The sequence below is a fragment of the Lontra canadensis genome, unplaced genomic scaffold (assembly GCF_010015895.1).
Source record: "Lontra canadensis isolate GAN:19392208 unplaced genomic scaffold, GSC_riverotter_1.0 scaffold5, whole genome shotgun sequence".
In the NCBI taxonomy this organism is placed as follows: domain Eukaryota; kingdom Metazoa; phylum Chordata; class Mammalia; order Carnivora; family Mustelidae; genus Lontra; species Lontra canadensis.
In genome coordinates this window covers 36,851,260-36,867,633 of record NW_022630999.1, presented here as the reverse complement: position 1 = coordinate 36,867,633, position 16,374 = coordinate 36,851,260, and the positions used below count along the sequence as shown (strand labels likewise).

General features: G+C 38.5%; 1 protein-coding gene across 1 annotated transcript; it reads right to left on the bottom strand.

Annotated features, from left to right (window-relative positions):
* Positions 1-486: 486 nt before the first annotated feature.
* On the bottom strand, positions 487-15,255 carry CUNH5orf47 (chromosome unknown C5orf47 homolog). Its single transcript, XM_032851263.1, has 5 exons — positions 14,979-15,255; positions 6,726-6,811; positions 5,232-5,331; positions 3,764-3,797; positions 487-936 (listed from the first exon to the last, which is right to left on the bottom strand). The coding sequence occupies exons 1-4, from the start codon at positions 15,253-15,255 to the stop codon at positions 3,778-3,780; spliced, it is 483 nt and encodes a 160-aa protein (XP_032707154.1). The 3' UTR covers positions 487-936; positions 3,764-3,777.
* Positions 15,256-16,374: the final 1,119 nt, after the last annotated feature.

Genomic DNA, 16,374 nt, shown 5'->3' with positions numbered 1-16,374 from the left:
GACTTCTCTTCCTAAGTTTTCAGTTCAACCTAGGCCTTTAATACAATTTACGGAGAGAGACTGCATCAACAAAAAGCAGAAAAAAATGGTCTAGGCAATAGCTGAATACTACTTAATACTGAGTAGAAAATAATGGGACTCCGCTAAGAAACATTTCCAAATTATTTTCAAAATACTAAATCTCTCATTTATTGACTGAAAAAAATAATGTGTCTAATAATTAGGGGCTTGGAAAGGAAAAGAATGTTTCCTCTGATCTTTGCCTCCAAATTTTCCTAAAATACCCCATATTACAATTTAGAATTTACACAAATTTTCTAATTTTCCTTAGGATGAAAAGATGGTTTAAATAACCATTAGTTTTAACACCCAAAATAATCATCACTATGTAAATTGTAGATTTTTATGATAAAACAATTGAGAAATTAAGAAAAAGGAAGCCAAAAACAATTTAAATGGAATCCAAGTTTAATTTAAATCATTTACATCTAAATGAAGAATGAATAAAGTGGTGGTTGCAGACTCATTAATAAAAGGGAAAAGTTGGCAACTGTAAATGCCTGCAATTATATTATTATTTAAATTTAAATTTATAGTAAAATTTAAATTTAATGTTTAAGATTAATTTTAAAAGATATGGAATAAGTATTAATTCACACTTGAATAAGATCTGTGTAACACTTGTGTGCATATGATAATAATATTTAACAAAAATTTGTATTAACTTGCAAGGAAATACATAATTTACTTATAATGAAGGTAATTTTTCTATTCAATTATGAATTTATAATGAAGGTAGTTTTTCTATTCAACTATGAAAGTCCCAATTCCAACAAAACATGCCAAAATTAACATATAGTTATGATTCAATTTAAAGTTCCATCTTTAAACTCTTCACAGTCTTCTTAGGTAAACAGATCCAAAGATATGTTAATCCTAAATAAAAGATGACAAAATTGAATCTTGTTAAGATAAAATGTCATGGTCAATAGTCACTGAAATATTTTATCTAAGACTACTAAGCAACAATTAGCCATTTCCTGTATTTACTGTTTTGATAAATTTTACTCTCTAGTTGACCATAAAAAGCTTCTGATGCACTCAGTGTATAACTCATAATTTTCTTCTCCATTCCAGCTCCTGCCAAAAACCTTGATGACTTCAACAGCTCCATTTACAGAAACTGTGTCACAAAAACACTGTATCATAGTCCTCTATCTCCAGGTCACTTCAAGCCACTCACAAGTGGGTTATTGTTTTGGACAATGTCATCCGTTGGCACTTTTGCTTAACTTCTAGGTGCAGACTCTTAAATTGTTCCTAGCTGAAGTATTTCTATACTCCCACTTTTTGTATCCCTACACTCTCACTGAACAAGGACTTTGTAATCCTTTGAACTGCCAAGCCCCTTATCTTCTGCAAGCTTTGTTTGTATCCCTATCATGACTTCTGATTAAGCTCCTACAATCACTCTTTGAAACTAAGAATTCCTCTTCATCTTAGACATCACCAACATTGTGATCTCAATCCGCTCCTCCTCCAGCATCCTCACATTGAGGTTTCCATGCACATCTATTGCCACAACTACCTATGACCTTCATGCAGCATAGATTGTACACTAGCTCCAAAAGGACACTTCCAGCGGTGCACCTGGAATTTTCACCTGAATATATCACTACAGCTAAAATTCAACACACCAAAATAAAATTCAGCAGCTTCACAAAACCAGTTCTTCTCCTGACTTCCTTCTTTCTTATCTACTCATTTACAGAACTTCAGATCCTCTCTCTTATCCCCCACAGCAAATCCTTTGTCTCCTCTCCACCCACTCTGCTACTCCCATTTAAGAGCATTTCACTTTTACTTGGACCTTGTCAGAATTCCCAGTTTTTTCACTTCCTGTCTTGCCTCCATTCCAAACCTTTCTACAAAATAACATCAGATTCTTTCTAAAATGCAGATATGATCAATCCACTGCTCTAAAATGTTCTATACTGATGTACAAGGTATTTGCATAGTCTTTTATTATGTTTCTATAAAATACTTATTAATTACAAAGGAAAAATAAAATTTCTGAATTTGATTGTTGTGTGGTTATATAAAAGATACCTTTGTCCTTAGGATATAGACACTAAAGTATTAAGGGATTTACATATATATATATATATATATATATTTTTTTTTTTTTTTTAAGAGAAAGAGCTTGCAGGGAGGGGCAAAGGGAGAGGGAGGGAGGGAGGAAATTTCAAGCAGACTCCATGCTCAGCATGAATACAGACACAGGGCTTGATCTCACCACCCTGAGACCATGACCTAAGCCAAAATTAAAACTCAGATGCTTTACTAAGCTGCCTAGGTACCCCTTAAGGAGTAATATTTTATACACACACATATATACACAGAGAAAGAGAGAAAGTGTCTAAGAATGAAAAAGCAAATGTGACAAGATGTTAAAAATCAGTGAAACTAGGTAAAGGGTGTGCTGGAGTTCTTTGTATTATTCTTGCAACTTTTCTGTTCATTTTTAATCATTTAGAATAAAGGGTTAAGAAGATGTTTCATTTTTTTATTGCCTATTTAATGGAATACAAATATTACTCACATGAGACCCTCTGAAATACAGTCTCAGTATACTTTTATACCTTTCTTCACAATGAATACCATAAACAAGGCTTGATCAAACTACATTCCTGAACATTTTCTTGGACTCCATGAACTTGCTCATGGCCATATCTAAAATATACGCCCCTCCCCCACATTCCCATGTAGAAAATTCTGATTTCTCTTTCTCAACACCCAGCTTATTTTTCTAATACTTCCTAAACCCCACCAAACTGGATGTAATCTCTCCCTAGAAATTCAATGAACCCAGAAAATTAGCAAACCAAGGCACAATTGAAATGAAAGGAGGAGAGATGATTCACTGATTCAAAACATGTAATTTTTAAAAATAACTGTAGAATCGCCTAAAGAAATTCAGAGGTCAAAGGTAGAAGGAAGATTTAAGGGTCATACACACAGAGTAACTGAAGCTATAAAAATGGTATATTGGGGAACCGGGGTGGCTCAGTTGGTTAAGCCTCTGCCTCTGGCCTAGCTCAGGATCACAGGATCCTAAGCTAGAGCCCCAGGTCCAGCTCCCTGCTCTGTGGGGAGCCTGCTTCTCTCTCTGCCTCTGCCTGCCACTCCCCCTGCCTGTGCTTAATCTCTTTCTGCCAAATAAGTAAATAATTAAATAAATATATATTTTTTAGATGGGTATGTTATCTCAGAATAAATATGTAAAGAGAGAGCAGAACCAACAATTACTCTCAGGGCAGCATTTGTTACTCAGTGGTAGCAAAAGGGACAATTAAAAAAGACACAAAAAACAGGGTCAGAAAAGCAGAAAGAAAACCATGTCACATCCTTCAGGACAGTAAGAAAGAAGAAAAATTGAAAGTAGTAGTAAGATAATATTAAATGTGACAAGTTCAGAAAGAAAAGCAAACCAGGAAATATAAACAAACAAACCCACAAAAACAAAAACCATGGATCATGGAAAGAGTAGTTTTAATAGCACTATAAATATGGGACTCAAATGAAGTTTATTAAGTTTCAACAAATATTTAATGAGTGCTTACTATGTGCCAAACACTGGGTTAAAGGAAGGAAACAGGCTGGAATCAGCAATGGGCATACACTAAAGGTTGCAAAAAGTTAAGTGTAAAGGGGAAGGAAATAAAACCTATATTTTATAACTGTTATATAAATGGATTCTTACCAGAAGATAAGATTTCATCTTGTATAATTTGAGTCTAGGAACAACATAAAATATACAGAAAATTCAAGTTGGCCTCTAGCACTGGTATTCCCATTAATAAATACATATTAAGAAATAAGAATTATAATACATTTCTAAAACAATATTATCAGTTTTTGTAATCTGGTTGAAAATTGTAATGCAAAATAATAAATTACAAGGGTACTTGTTTATAACAAGCTATTTCTGGAAAACACAGAATATTATTTTAATTTGCCAAATAAGCCTTTTAAGATTACTTGATGGTTAGTAGTAAACATCACAAGAGAATTGACAAGTTCGAGGTATGGCTAGAGCAAAATTAGATGTAATCTGTCTATTAAAGTAACTGGATCTGGATTAACACCTAGAACAATGTTCAGGGTTTGTGTGCATTGCTCTATCTATTCAAACATCCTTTTCACCTAAAAAACCACAGACTATTGTTTTCCTCCTAATCCTCACTTCTGCCTCATTCTCCTTCTTAACTGAATAAATAAAATAGAGTATCACTAATCTGATCATTGGTTTATACGTCATCATTGCAAACAATTTATGCCATTATTAATGCAGTATTACACAAAGAGTAATGAGTTTCCAGTGTAACACTGCTTACAAAATGGCATTCTATTCTAATTATCATCTTATGAAAATGATCTTCACAAAACTCAATTCTGCAGATTTACTGTCAAAATAGTAGCTGTCATTGAGTGACGGTACTAAAAACCTATAAAAGTGTTCAGCATGGTAACATGAGTATTAGAACAAGTATGTGAAGGAAAGGAAGTAACTATTATGATCTATCAATTCATGTGGCATTATTAGTTACATAAATTTAATCCAACTTGAGAATCCAGAACTTCCAATTACTTCAATAAGTATATAAGATTATATCTAATTTTGCTCTGCCCACAATATCAATTGAATATTATGTTTATAATATTTAGAACCTGGTTTAATTTATGAGTTGTTTTCCAGGAATGAATTCATGACATCAAGGCCATAATTCAAGGACAGTTTTGTCAAATGCATTAGACTGCAGCATCCATGGAAGGAAGTAACAAAGTGACACAGAATATATCATTTTATATTGCAGTTAAAATGTTTTTCTTCATCAATATGGATGAGTTTTGTAATCGTATTAAAAAGCTGACATTAAAATTCAGATTAAACAGACAAGTGTGTTCCTTTCGCTCAGTAAATTTAGTCAACATTTACCTTCTATGCCCCTCCACTCACACCTACGCCTGTGGTCTAGTCTATAGCTCAGCTTAAAACGTTTTGTACTTTTAATTATGATGAACAGTGATAATATGGTAGCCACATTTCTATAGTCCTGTACACTGAATGTGACAATTAGGAGAAGTACTAGACTAATGTGACCCAAGGGTGACTAAATGGTTAGGGAAGCCACTCTTCTTTAATACAATCAAAAATTGTGTTAACTTACTTTCACAGGATAGTTGTTGGTATTTCAGCCTGAGTCTATATTTTTCATTTTCTTCAAGCATTCTAGAAATGACTTTGTACACTCTATTCCATACTGAAACCTTAAAAAAGTAAGCAGAGTTAAGGAACACTTAGCAGAGAAGCAGGAATACATTCTGACAGAGGCAACTGGCAGTGACTCAACCGTGTTGCCTGTCAATAGGTATCCCTATAAAACAATAACAGCACTTAGAGACCTAAAACTTAAATGTAATTGTTTTCCTACAATCAGTCATCTCTTCTGCTAACTTCCTAGCATTTCCTCTCTGTAGTATTTACATTTAACTCTCCTGGATGAAGGCAAAATCTATAAAGTCCTACCTAAGTTGTTCCAACACATCCAATTTTGTTTTTAATGGTATTTTGTTGTATTTTCTTGTAGTTTTTAATGTATTTTATTCTAGTTAAGAATTAAACATTTCTCCTAGGACACACCAAAGCAAAAATACCGGACAGTTCTCTGATGAGAACTATGGAAGCAAACAAATCTAGACTCAAATTCTGGCTTTGCCACTTAACAGTTGCTTGACGTTGGGAAGTGTTTTACATCTCATCTAATAATAACTTCATATATTGGATTATTAGAGTTAATGGAAAATATATATAAATATGTGAAATATATATAAAGCACATACCTCAGTGTGTGACATATAGTAGTTATAAATAAATATTGACTACCGCTCTGTTCTCCTCACCCAAGGGGAATTGGTTCTTGGAAGAAATAGTTCTTAGTATAGTGGGAAGATGAGATGTACACTCAAAATACATTTAGGGTGAATCTCCTTGAACGTTATTTTATACGGTGCCTGGGTTGTAACTCATACAGAGTCAAAGTGCAGAAATAATACGATTTTATATGTCATTATCACTAATAGTTTCTTTAAACCAAAGTGTAAAATATATGGTAGAAAACAAAGATTTGTAGAGCTAGTGATCTTACTTGATAGAGCTAGTGATCTTGAATATGTTTAAAACAATCAAATTACCATGATATGTGGACAACTAGAGGTGAAAATGGTTCAGCAGTAAAGGCTCATCACTGTTAGCTTTCCTTCTACAAACTAAATGTATATCCTTTGTCTTTAAAAGAGCAATATGACACCAATACAGATACGTTATTCTTTTCTGTTAAATCCATTATTTTCTCTTCATATTATACTATCTATTGAAGTTTGCTATATTCTATGAGACATACATTTTCATGCTTTGAAAAATCTCCCATTACATTTTGATTAAAATGTGTTTATATCTTCAAACACTGGAAGGACTGTTCTCTACAGTTAATAAATATTTCCAAACCCAATTCCAGTTCTGCTAAATTAATTCTATTTTCTCACTTCAGTAAATTAAACTTTCAAAAGATGGAACTATTTCTACTGTTGAGTATCTTCACACATTTGTATTTAGAAAGGTTAATCTAAAATTCAAATACTGCTCATTCTCCTTTATAATATACCTTTTTCTTTTTCTTCACTACTTTGGAAGCTTCTTTCAAAGGGATGGGGAAATCAAACTTTTTAGCTAAATTCTTCTGGGTTAAAGCTAATTTTAAAAAAAAGAGAGAGAGTGAAAAGGTAAAAGATCAAGGCCGGCACATATTTTACAGGATTCACTATCCTGATAACAGGCACAATTATAAATGTCTCTTGAGCTGTCTTTGGGGATTTTTACACTTGTTGGTATATTTCTAGTCACTAGATAATACCAGTTTACAAATTAGCTAGTAATATGCTGGAGGAGAAAACCAAGAAACTACCTTGGAAATGCCTAGGAAATCTCCTTTCTTTACTGATTTGACAGATGAGTCCCAAAAAGTCAGCAACACCAAACAAATACCAGAAGCCACATCTTGACCCAATGCATCTCTATATTCTCCTTTCTTCTCCATTCAACTCCAGACACACATTATGATTTCAACTGTCCCAAATACCTTTGGTTCCTCAAGTGCCTTGTTCTTATACTTCCCAGCCTTCACACATGCTGTTCTAGATGGCTAAAACACTCTGTGTACATGCATGCGTGTACACACACACACACACACACACACACACCTGCCAGGCAAATTTCTACCTGCTCTTCAAGACTCAGCTCACACCATCACCTCTCTACAGTGCACAGCACTAGCTCCAGGAACACCGAAGTCACATCACTTAGCACACTTTTATATCACATATTTATAATGTGTTTCCTCCACTAGGCTGTGACCTCCCTAAGGGCAAAGTTATGTGTGTCTTTGCCATTTTTCTACCCACACTACCAGACACATAGTAGGTACTAATAAAGGTTTGTCAGAGTGAGTAAGTTTCCTTCCTCTACTCACTAAACCATGCTGCCTTCCCAAATATTAACTGTTAGAAGAAAACCCAAGGGCTTGTGTGTCCAAAAACAAAGTCATAAAACAGTGAGCATGTGCTCCCTGAAAGCCTTTATATTTGTCTGTAATCCGCCCACCCAAACCCTTACCCACCTTATCCCTGCCCTACCACTACCATTCTATACCTGGCTTTCTTCTCCCCATTCAATATTTAGCTTTCCAGGAACCTTCTCTGATTTCAGAAAGCACCCTATGCTCAATTACCATGAGATTTTTCATGTTGTTAACTTGGGGAGTGTGTTTTATACTTTATTAGAGATCCAGTTTCTAATACCATACATATTAGATAGGCAATAAGTATTACTTTTGCTAGTGAATTAGAGTATGTTCTAAAATGGCATTTCCCAATTTGTGAGAAGCGTGCCACTGATTCTGGGTGGGGCACAGACTGGCACTAAAGAACCTTAAATCATACAGTAAGAAACTCAATATCTTTCCCATTATTTTTTAATCTGGTTACATCAGGGAGAAAGTCTGAGTTTGGAACTAGTATGTCATTATGACTTCTCTGAGATTTGCTTCTCTCTCTTTATGACTACAGACATTTGTTAGACAAGCTATTTGGCTAGAATTTAATAATATTGCTTTGTCTTTATTAGATTGTTTTTAATTAATTTCTATTTGTGGCAAACTGTACAGGTTTGTCACTGAGATAATGATGTAAAGTGTTCTCAAAAGAAATTTAGTTGAGAGGAAAAAATGCAAAAATTTAAATAAATATATTAAGTAAATGATAGTGCAGATGATATGGTAGGAAAACTACTCAAGTCTAAGAATCTCTGTTCTTCATATACCCAGATGTACCTTTTTCTCTAAATGCCAACACCTTTGGAATACTGTACTTGCATCATTCTCAAATGTTTTCCATTTGTAAGTCTTGCCTAACCTAGACATGACTCCTTGAGGTCAGGATAGGAGCCATCAAGTCTACCTGTAATTACTGGGGATCTAAAATATGTCAAGGAGTATAGAGGATGTAAGAAAGAAAAAAGACAAAATCATTTCTCCTACTTGTTTTGCAAACTTCACTAAGGGGAGCTCCAGCCTACACCAAAGACTTTGTCCCAACTTAATGTTTCCAGTCTTTCTCTAGCCTTCTTTCTACACAGTTTCTACACACTCAAAATATACTCCTACTTCTTCCCTAATCACTCTCTGTTACAGATCTATACACAGGGCTATGCTCACACAATTTTTCCCACCAGTAATTCCCTCCTGGCTCAGCAACATGTGTGACTCTCATGGAGCTTCAATCACCATAAAACCTTCCCTGATTCCCTCACCCTCAAATTATTCACCACTTCCAAAGCAATTATTTGTACTTCCACAAGAGCACTTGTCATCCTCTATTGTATGTAAATTATGAATATATCTCCCAAGTTCTGTGAGAATTGATTTATTAGTCTTGCTTGAAATGTTAGAAGAGTTTCCTGATTTTCCTGCTCCTGGATTTCTAAACTCCACTACACTTTACAAAAACAACTTCAAGTATATCTTACAGAAGTGTACCTGTCTCTGATCACTTTACTCCACCATTCAAAATTCTTTAGTGACTATGAAATGACAGTCTCCAAGGCATTCTACAATCTGGTCCAAAACTTTGTTTTCATTCATTAAATATTATTCAGGCCTACTATATACTACTCACTGGGATAATCCCCCCCTTTCCTCCAAACCATCTCTGTACATTTATTCTATATCAAACACTGTGCTGGGTACTCTGCATGCATTCTGTACTTCTCCTAGTCTTTGCAGTAACCTGTTGTGGTAAGAACTATTATTCCCATTTTACATATAAGGAAACAGAGAATCAGAGTAGTTAAGTTGGCTAATATTACACTACTAGTAAATAACAGAGCCAAGATTATATCTTTCTGATTTCAAAGCCAATGCTCTTGGTAATCTCAACCTTCCACTAGCAATTTCTCCATTTGTGTCCCTTTATTTCCTACCTTTATGTCTTTCCTTTCCCTAAACTATTAAAGCCTTTGTCAGATCTCTGTCTTACAGCATTCCTGTCTACTAGCTTATATTCATATTATTCATTTAGAAGTTCCTTGACAGCAGAATATTCTGATTCATCTATGTCACTAGCACCTAATCTAGTTCCCACAGTGTTGAAAGTGTTCAATGTTGTTGAATCCCCACAGAGTACCAAGCATAAGTATTTAATAAAATCCCCTTAATATTAATATTAAATATACCAAAAACAGAGTAAAACTTAAGCACTTCTGGCTTGGTTTAAATATAAATCTATGACCCTATTCCTGGTCTCACAAGCACAGCAAGGGGACTCCGAAGTTAATGGCTCCATCGTCTGCCCAGCGGCCTAGCGCATCAACTTCAGAGTTGGCATCAAAACTTCCTTCTCCATATTTTAGTCAGTCATCCGTCCTGTGCATTCTATATTGTTGCTGCCTTGGGTGAGACCTTTTATCTTTGCACTGGACTACTGTGACTGTCCTCTAACAGGACTCTGGCCTCCAATCTCTCCCAGCCCAACTCCGTCCTCCATATCAGATCATGTTACCCCTACTACAAAGGAGCAGCAAAAATCCCAAAATTTCAAAACCAAAATTCAGGGCAAACTGCCTTATTGTCTTTTCCCACCTCAGCAGAGAAGCCAAGCATAAGAAAGTGATCCTAGGTCTGCACCGCATAAAGTTACAACAACACAACACTGGTTTTATAATCTCAGCTACCCAGTTACTCCTAACTGGCATAGGTGGTGATCTCAAGCACGAATTCATGCGTCCCTTCCATTCCACCCCCCTTTTTCCCAGAAGCTTCTTCATCCACTTTCAGTGTTCTTCACTTTTAATCCACTATCTTGCTGATGGACTATTATTCGTCCTTTGATTTGTGGCACTAAAGCAATATAGGCTCTCAATCAAATCCACCTGTATTTTTTCCTGGCTTCTTGCCTAAACTGTAGAGCTCCTCACCACCACTACCACCACCACCATCACCATACTCTCTCTTTTTCCTAGAGTAAACCTTTTATCCTGTTTCGACTATTCAAAGAAGCTGGAAACCCAGGGCTAAAGTGTCTTATACTACCCCTGGATTTTTTGGTCCTTGGCAGAGGGGCCAGAACAAAACAAAACAAAACAAAAACCTGAGTGCCTTTTAACACTGAGGCCATTAGAGGGGCTTGGAGTCCAAAATCATGGCCCTGCTTAGTATATCTGAAGGCTTCCTGCCACAGCTCATTCTCAGGAGTCAATCAAGTCCCACAGAGTACCATCTTATACATCTAAATTATCAAAGTGAATTTAGTCAGGAAGGCTAACAAACAAAATATTTATACATTCCTCAACTTGGGCTTCAGTCTTGCCTGCCTCCAATTCGATCTCTCTTATATAGCATGGCCCGAGTAAATCTAACCCTATCACTTCTCTCTTTAAAATTTATTTACTTGAGAGAGAGAGAGAGAGGAAGAGGAGAAGCAGAGGGAGAGGGGCATGCAGACTCTGTGCAGAGCACAGATCCGATGTGGGGCTCAATCCCACAACCTTGAAGTCATGACTTGAGCTGAAACCAAGAGTCGGTCCATTAACCGACTGAGGCACCAAAGTGCCCCTTACTTCTCTTGTTCAGAAACCTTCAGTTTTGGACTTTCTGAGTCACTGAAGACCATGAGAAATGTAGAGTAGCTGCATTCCCAAAATTTCACACCAAACAACTTCACATTTTGAAAATTCTACACAAAACCACACCCTCAGCATTACTTGAGGACAGAAAACACTGAAACTGCAAAATAACATTTAAGTAAAATAAGAAAAATCATTCAATTACAGAGCTATGATCCTATATGCTCCAGATCCACCCAAGCAGGGCTTTGTGGCCACCAGGGAAGAGAAGAGGGACACCAGAAAAAGTACCTGCTGGAGAGCTGCAGCAACCAACAGAAAGATTAAATCCGCCCTAAATCTGGAAATACTAAAACAACACCAGACAGATTAGAGCACAAATGACAGAGAAGGGATTTCAATGTGCAATTTAAAAGGCCAGACATCACATAAAGTACGAAGCATGCCATTTAATGGAACTGACTGAGTTTAAAGGGCAAGCTGATTTAAAGGGACAGTCTTCCAATTGCATGGGTTCCAGGGGAGAAAAAGAACAAAACGGAAGGATCATAAATTAGGTCACAAAGAAAACATCAGTAGCATCCGTAAAAATGGAGACCTTACAAACACTCGGATCAAAATGCAACAAAATAGGGACAGCTGGGTGGCTCGGTAGGTTAAGTGTCTGCCTTCGGCTCAGGTCATGATCTCAGGGTCCTGGGATCGAGTAACACATCGGGCTCCTTGCTCAGCAGGAGCCTGCTTCTCCCTTTGTCTGCTACTCCCCCTGCTTGTGCTCTCTGACAAATAAATAAATAAAATCTTTTTAAAAAAGTAATGCAGTAAAACAGTGTACTAACGAAAACAAAACAAAAAATTCCCAGACATTAAAAAAAAAACAAAACCTAGGGGCGCCTGGGTGGCTCAGTGGGTTAAGCCGCTGCCTTCGGCTCAGGTCATGATCTCAGGGTCCTGGGATCGAGTCCAACATCGGGCTCTCTGCTCAGCAGGGGGCCTGCTTCCCTTCCACTCTCTCTGCCTGCTTCTCTGCCTACTTGTGATCTCTGTCAAATAAATAAATAAAATCTTAAAAAAAAAAAAAAACCTTGAATCTATTAAGTAACTCTAGAATGAGAAGGTAATACAAACTGAAATTATAATTTTAAAGAACAGTGACAATGGAAACACTGTATATAGAATCTATGGGACTTAAAGTAGTAGTTAGAAGAAAATGTATTGCAATAAACACTTATCAAGAAAAAGGAAGAATAAAAATAAATGAATGAAATGTCCTGCTGAAAAAAAAAGTATAAAAGAACAAAGTAAACCAAAAGAAAGTATATGCAAGGAGATAATAAAGTTTCATCTTTTTTCTTTTTTAATGAGAAAGAGACTAGAAAAACAAGATGTCTCATTAATAAATTGAAATCCTGTTTTTTAAAAATTAAAACAAAACACTGGCTAACTTGATCAAGAAAAGGGGGGAGTACACATACATACAGAAAAAAAATGATAGGTGGGAAATAACCATTGAAACACAACAAATTGTTTTAAATTATAAGACACTACTTCACGTACTTCTATGCAAACAGATTTAGAAACACAGATGAAACAGATAATTTCCTATGGAAATATAGATTACCAAAATTCACCCATTAGAATTAGAAAACTTAAAAAGAGCAATTTCATAGAAGACAGAGAAAAAGTTGTTAAGGAATTATTCCACAAAAAGCACTAGACCCAGATGATTTCACAAAATTCTACAAAACCTTCAAACACCAGATAGTCCCACTGTTCTACAAATTTTTCCAGAGCATTGAAAAAGAAGGAAAACTTTGTAATTCCTTGTATTAAGTAAATATAACTTTAACACCTAAACCAGATGAAGAAGCACAAGGAAAGAAAAACTACAGATCACGATGTAAAATTCTAAACAAATTATTAGCAGAGTTCAAGCTACTTTAAGAAAATAACACATCATAACCAAGTAGGATTTATTGCAAGAATGCAAGGTTGGTTCAATATTGAAAATCCATTTATATTATATACCATACTAATAAATCTAACAGTAAAATGTGTTTATCTCCATAGGTCTGAGAAAGCCTTTGACAAAATTCAATACCCATTTATGATTTAAAAAAAAAAACTGAAGAAAATAAAAATTGAGGAATACTTTTTAAGATTTAAAATATGTATGCCTTGGTCCTAAACCAGTACCTTATTTAGTGAGGAATACTAGAGGCATTTCCCCTAAGGTCAGGAATAAGGCAAGGATGTCCACAATCTCCACTACTATTCAACACTGTACATGAGGTAGTAGCTAATGGATGCAGTAAGACAAAACAAATCTACTTCAGGCATAGGAATGGGTAAAAAAAAAAGAAATGAAATTTTCTCTATTTGCAAATAACATCATCATATACCTGGACAATCAGTATCAATGATAAAACTTACTCTAATAATAAAAGAATGCACTGAAGTTCTTGGATCTAAAGTTAACACACAAAAACCAATACGCTAATCCAAAGAAGATAATCAGGAAAGCTCACATATTGTATGATGTGATTTATACGCGATGTCCAAATCTATCAAGACAGAAAGTTTAGAATTTGCTTAGCAGTAGGGTTAGGGTTAGGGGTGGGCAATGAGAGGGAATCCTGAGCGTTAATGGGTACAGGGTATGGTACAAATTACAGGTTTCTCTTTTGGGGTATTATAAATGTTCCAAAATTGAGTATGGTGATGGTCGCACATTTCTGTGAAAAGCACAATTGGGCGCTTTTAATAGGTGAGCTGAATGAACTCTAAAAAAGCACAGGTGGCGGGATAAGCTCTCAAAAAAGAGGAAGGACTTTTCCAGGAAATAGAAATGCTCTGCATCTTCATTGTGGTGGTGTGTTACTAGAGATATAACTTTATCGAACCCCCTCAAAATGTATATAAAACCAATCCTAAATAGAGTTGGAAAAAAAAATGTTTTTTAAGAGATCAAGAAGTGGGGCTCCTGGGTGGCTCCGCTGACTGAGCTTCTCAGTCTTGATTTCAGCTCAGGTCATGATGTCGGGCTCCTGAGATCTAGCCTCACCGCGGCAGAGTCTGCTTTTCCCCTCTGTCTTTCAAATAAAGAAAAGAAAGAAGATCAAGAACCTTCCTATATACAAACAATAAACAGAGGGGATTACGGCGGAGGAGACCCCACTTACAATAGAAAATCAAACACCTAGGAATAAATTTAACAAAGAAATACACAAAACCTATAGAAAATTTCAAATCTAGAACATTCCGAAAAGACACAAAAGCAGTCTAAACAAATGGAAAGACGTTCCCATTTTGAGAGAGGAAGTGCCTCAGCCTGGTAAAGACGTCAGTCCTCCTTAAGCTAATATATAAATTCAGTGGCCACTAAGAATACCAACAAGCACGCCATGGGCCCCCTCATTGTGCGGGACGCAAGTGGCTCCATCCAGTGACCCTTCCTGTCAGTCTGGAGGATCTTACGTGAGCGGCACGTGCCCTTCGGCGCCCTTTCCAGGACCCGCGTAAAGCCAGGGCTAAGGTAGGGGGATCCTGTTTCGCCCCGCACACGCCGCCGGGCTGACGGGAAGCCGAAAGTGGCCGCCCGCGGCCCCCAAGACGCGGGTGGCGCGGGATTACCGAGGCTGAGCCGGAAGGCTGACAGAACGCTGACGGGAGGCTGAGGCGCCCACCGCTCTGAGACAGAGGCTCGCTCCCGCCCGCCCGTCCGCCGCCCCCTAGGCGCCACCTGCTCGCGCCGCCGGCTGGGGACAGCTCCGCGCGCTCGACGCCGGAGGGGAAGCAGCCGGGGTCCGGGACCTAGGGCCGGGGGCCAGCTCCGCGCCGGCTGGGGCCGCCGCCCACGGCTCCTCAGGGCTGCAGCCCTCCCCACGCCCGGTACTCCCGCGGCCCGGAGCCCGGCGGCTGCCCAGCTGCAACACGCCGCCGCACCGGTACGAGCCGAAGCGTGTCACGTAAACGAAGCGCGCTACGTCCCGCTCGGGCTCCCGGCCGGCCGCCGCCATCGCCACCCCGGTAGCGGAACCGCCGCGGAGTTTCCTCAGAACCCGCGAAGCGCACCGCCGGTAACCAGAGACGCCGGCGGACTGCCGGGACCGCCCGGCGGGGGCGGGGCCATGGTGCACGTGCGGAGGGGAGGGGCGCGCGCTGCCGCGGGACCGCGGGGCGGGGCGTGAGCAGTAGTGGGCGGGGCGTGGGCAATGGGGTGCGCGAGGCAGGAGGGACGCCCTGTGGTCAGGGGGCAGACAGCGTCTGGGGTTGACCACGCTGCAGACAGCCGGGGAGCGGGAAGTGTTCGGTTGGGGCGATGGTGGACCAGTCAGCTGGAAAGTGGCCGTGCGGTTTGGGAACGGGATCACTGGGGGTAGAGAGCAGACAATGGGGCACAGCCCTTTGAAGAAATGAGCTGAACCAAGAAGAGGGTGGGAGGAAAGGGAGCAGGCCATTGGGACACCCCTTCCCGTGGCTGGGTATGAGGAAGGTTTCAGAGTGAGCGGCTGACCCTGGATTTGACCAACGTGGAGTGTCAGTCAATGAAGTTGGGGGCCTGGGGGAGGGGAGAGGAGACAGCACCTTTTTGCTGCCAGAGCGTTCCAGCGGGACCCTGGTATATGTTGTGCTGGGCCATCGGCCTGAGGCCAGCTTCTTACTCACACCCACTTGAGGCCTATCATGGTTCCCAGCTGGATTATTTGGGCAAGCTACTTTTCTTCTCTAAGCTTCCAGTTTCCTCAGAAGTAAATTCAGGGTAATTGGGTTGTTAGATCAAAATAAGGCATGTTGGGCATCTGGCACACAGAGAGAGTTCCCTTAGACTTAACTTTCATGTCACCTTTATTGAGTACATACCCTATGAAGTGTATGTGGCAATATCTTTACATTTATACTTTACGGATGGTTTTCCCATAGACCATCCTTTTAAATCCATGCAGCATTTTACAGCAGAGGAACTGAGGCTCCAAAACGAATAACTTCCCTCAAAAAGGCAGTGACAGAGACATATTTTCTTAAAATGAATCTTTTTAATTGAATTATCAGTATGTGCAGAAAAGTGCACTGATCATCACTATACAGATGGATGAATTTTCACACCCTAAATATATCCATGTAAGATCCACCCAGGT

Bases quoted from the DNA above. Each gene is read 5' to 3' on its own strand.
- CUNH5orf47 (XM_032851263.1), bottom strand. From the start codon at position 15,255: ATGGCGGCGGCCGGCCGGGAGCCCGAGCGGGACGTAGCGCGCTTCGTT. The intron at 6,812-14,978 runs GTGGCGCCTAGG...TTTTAAAATTAG, and splicing joins CCAGCCGGCGGCGCGAGCAG to CTTTAACCCAGAAGAATTTA. The intron at 5,332-6,725 runs GTATATTATAAA...TACTTTTTTAAG, and splicing joins TAGTGAAGAAAAAGAAAAAG to GTTTCAGTATGGAATAGAGT.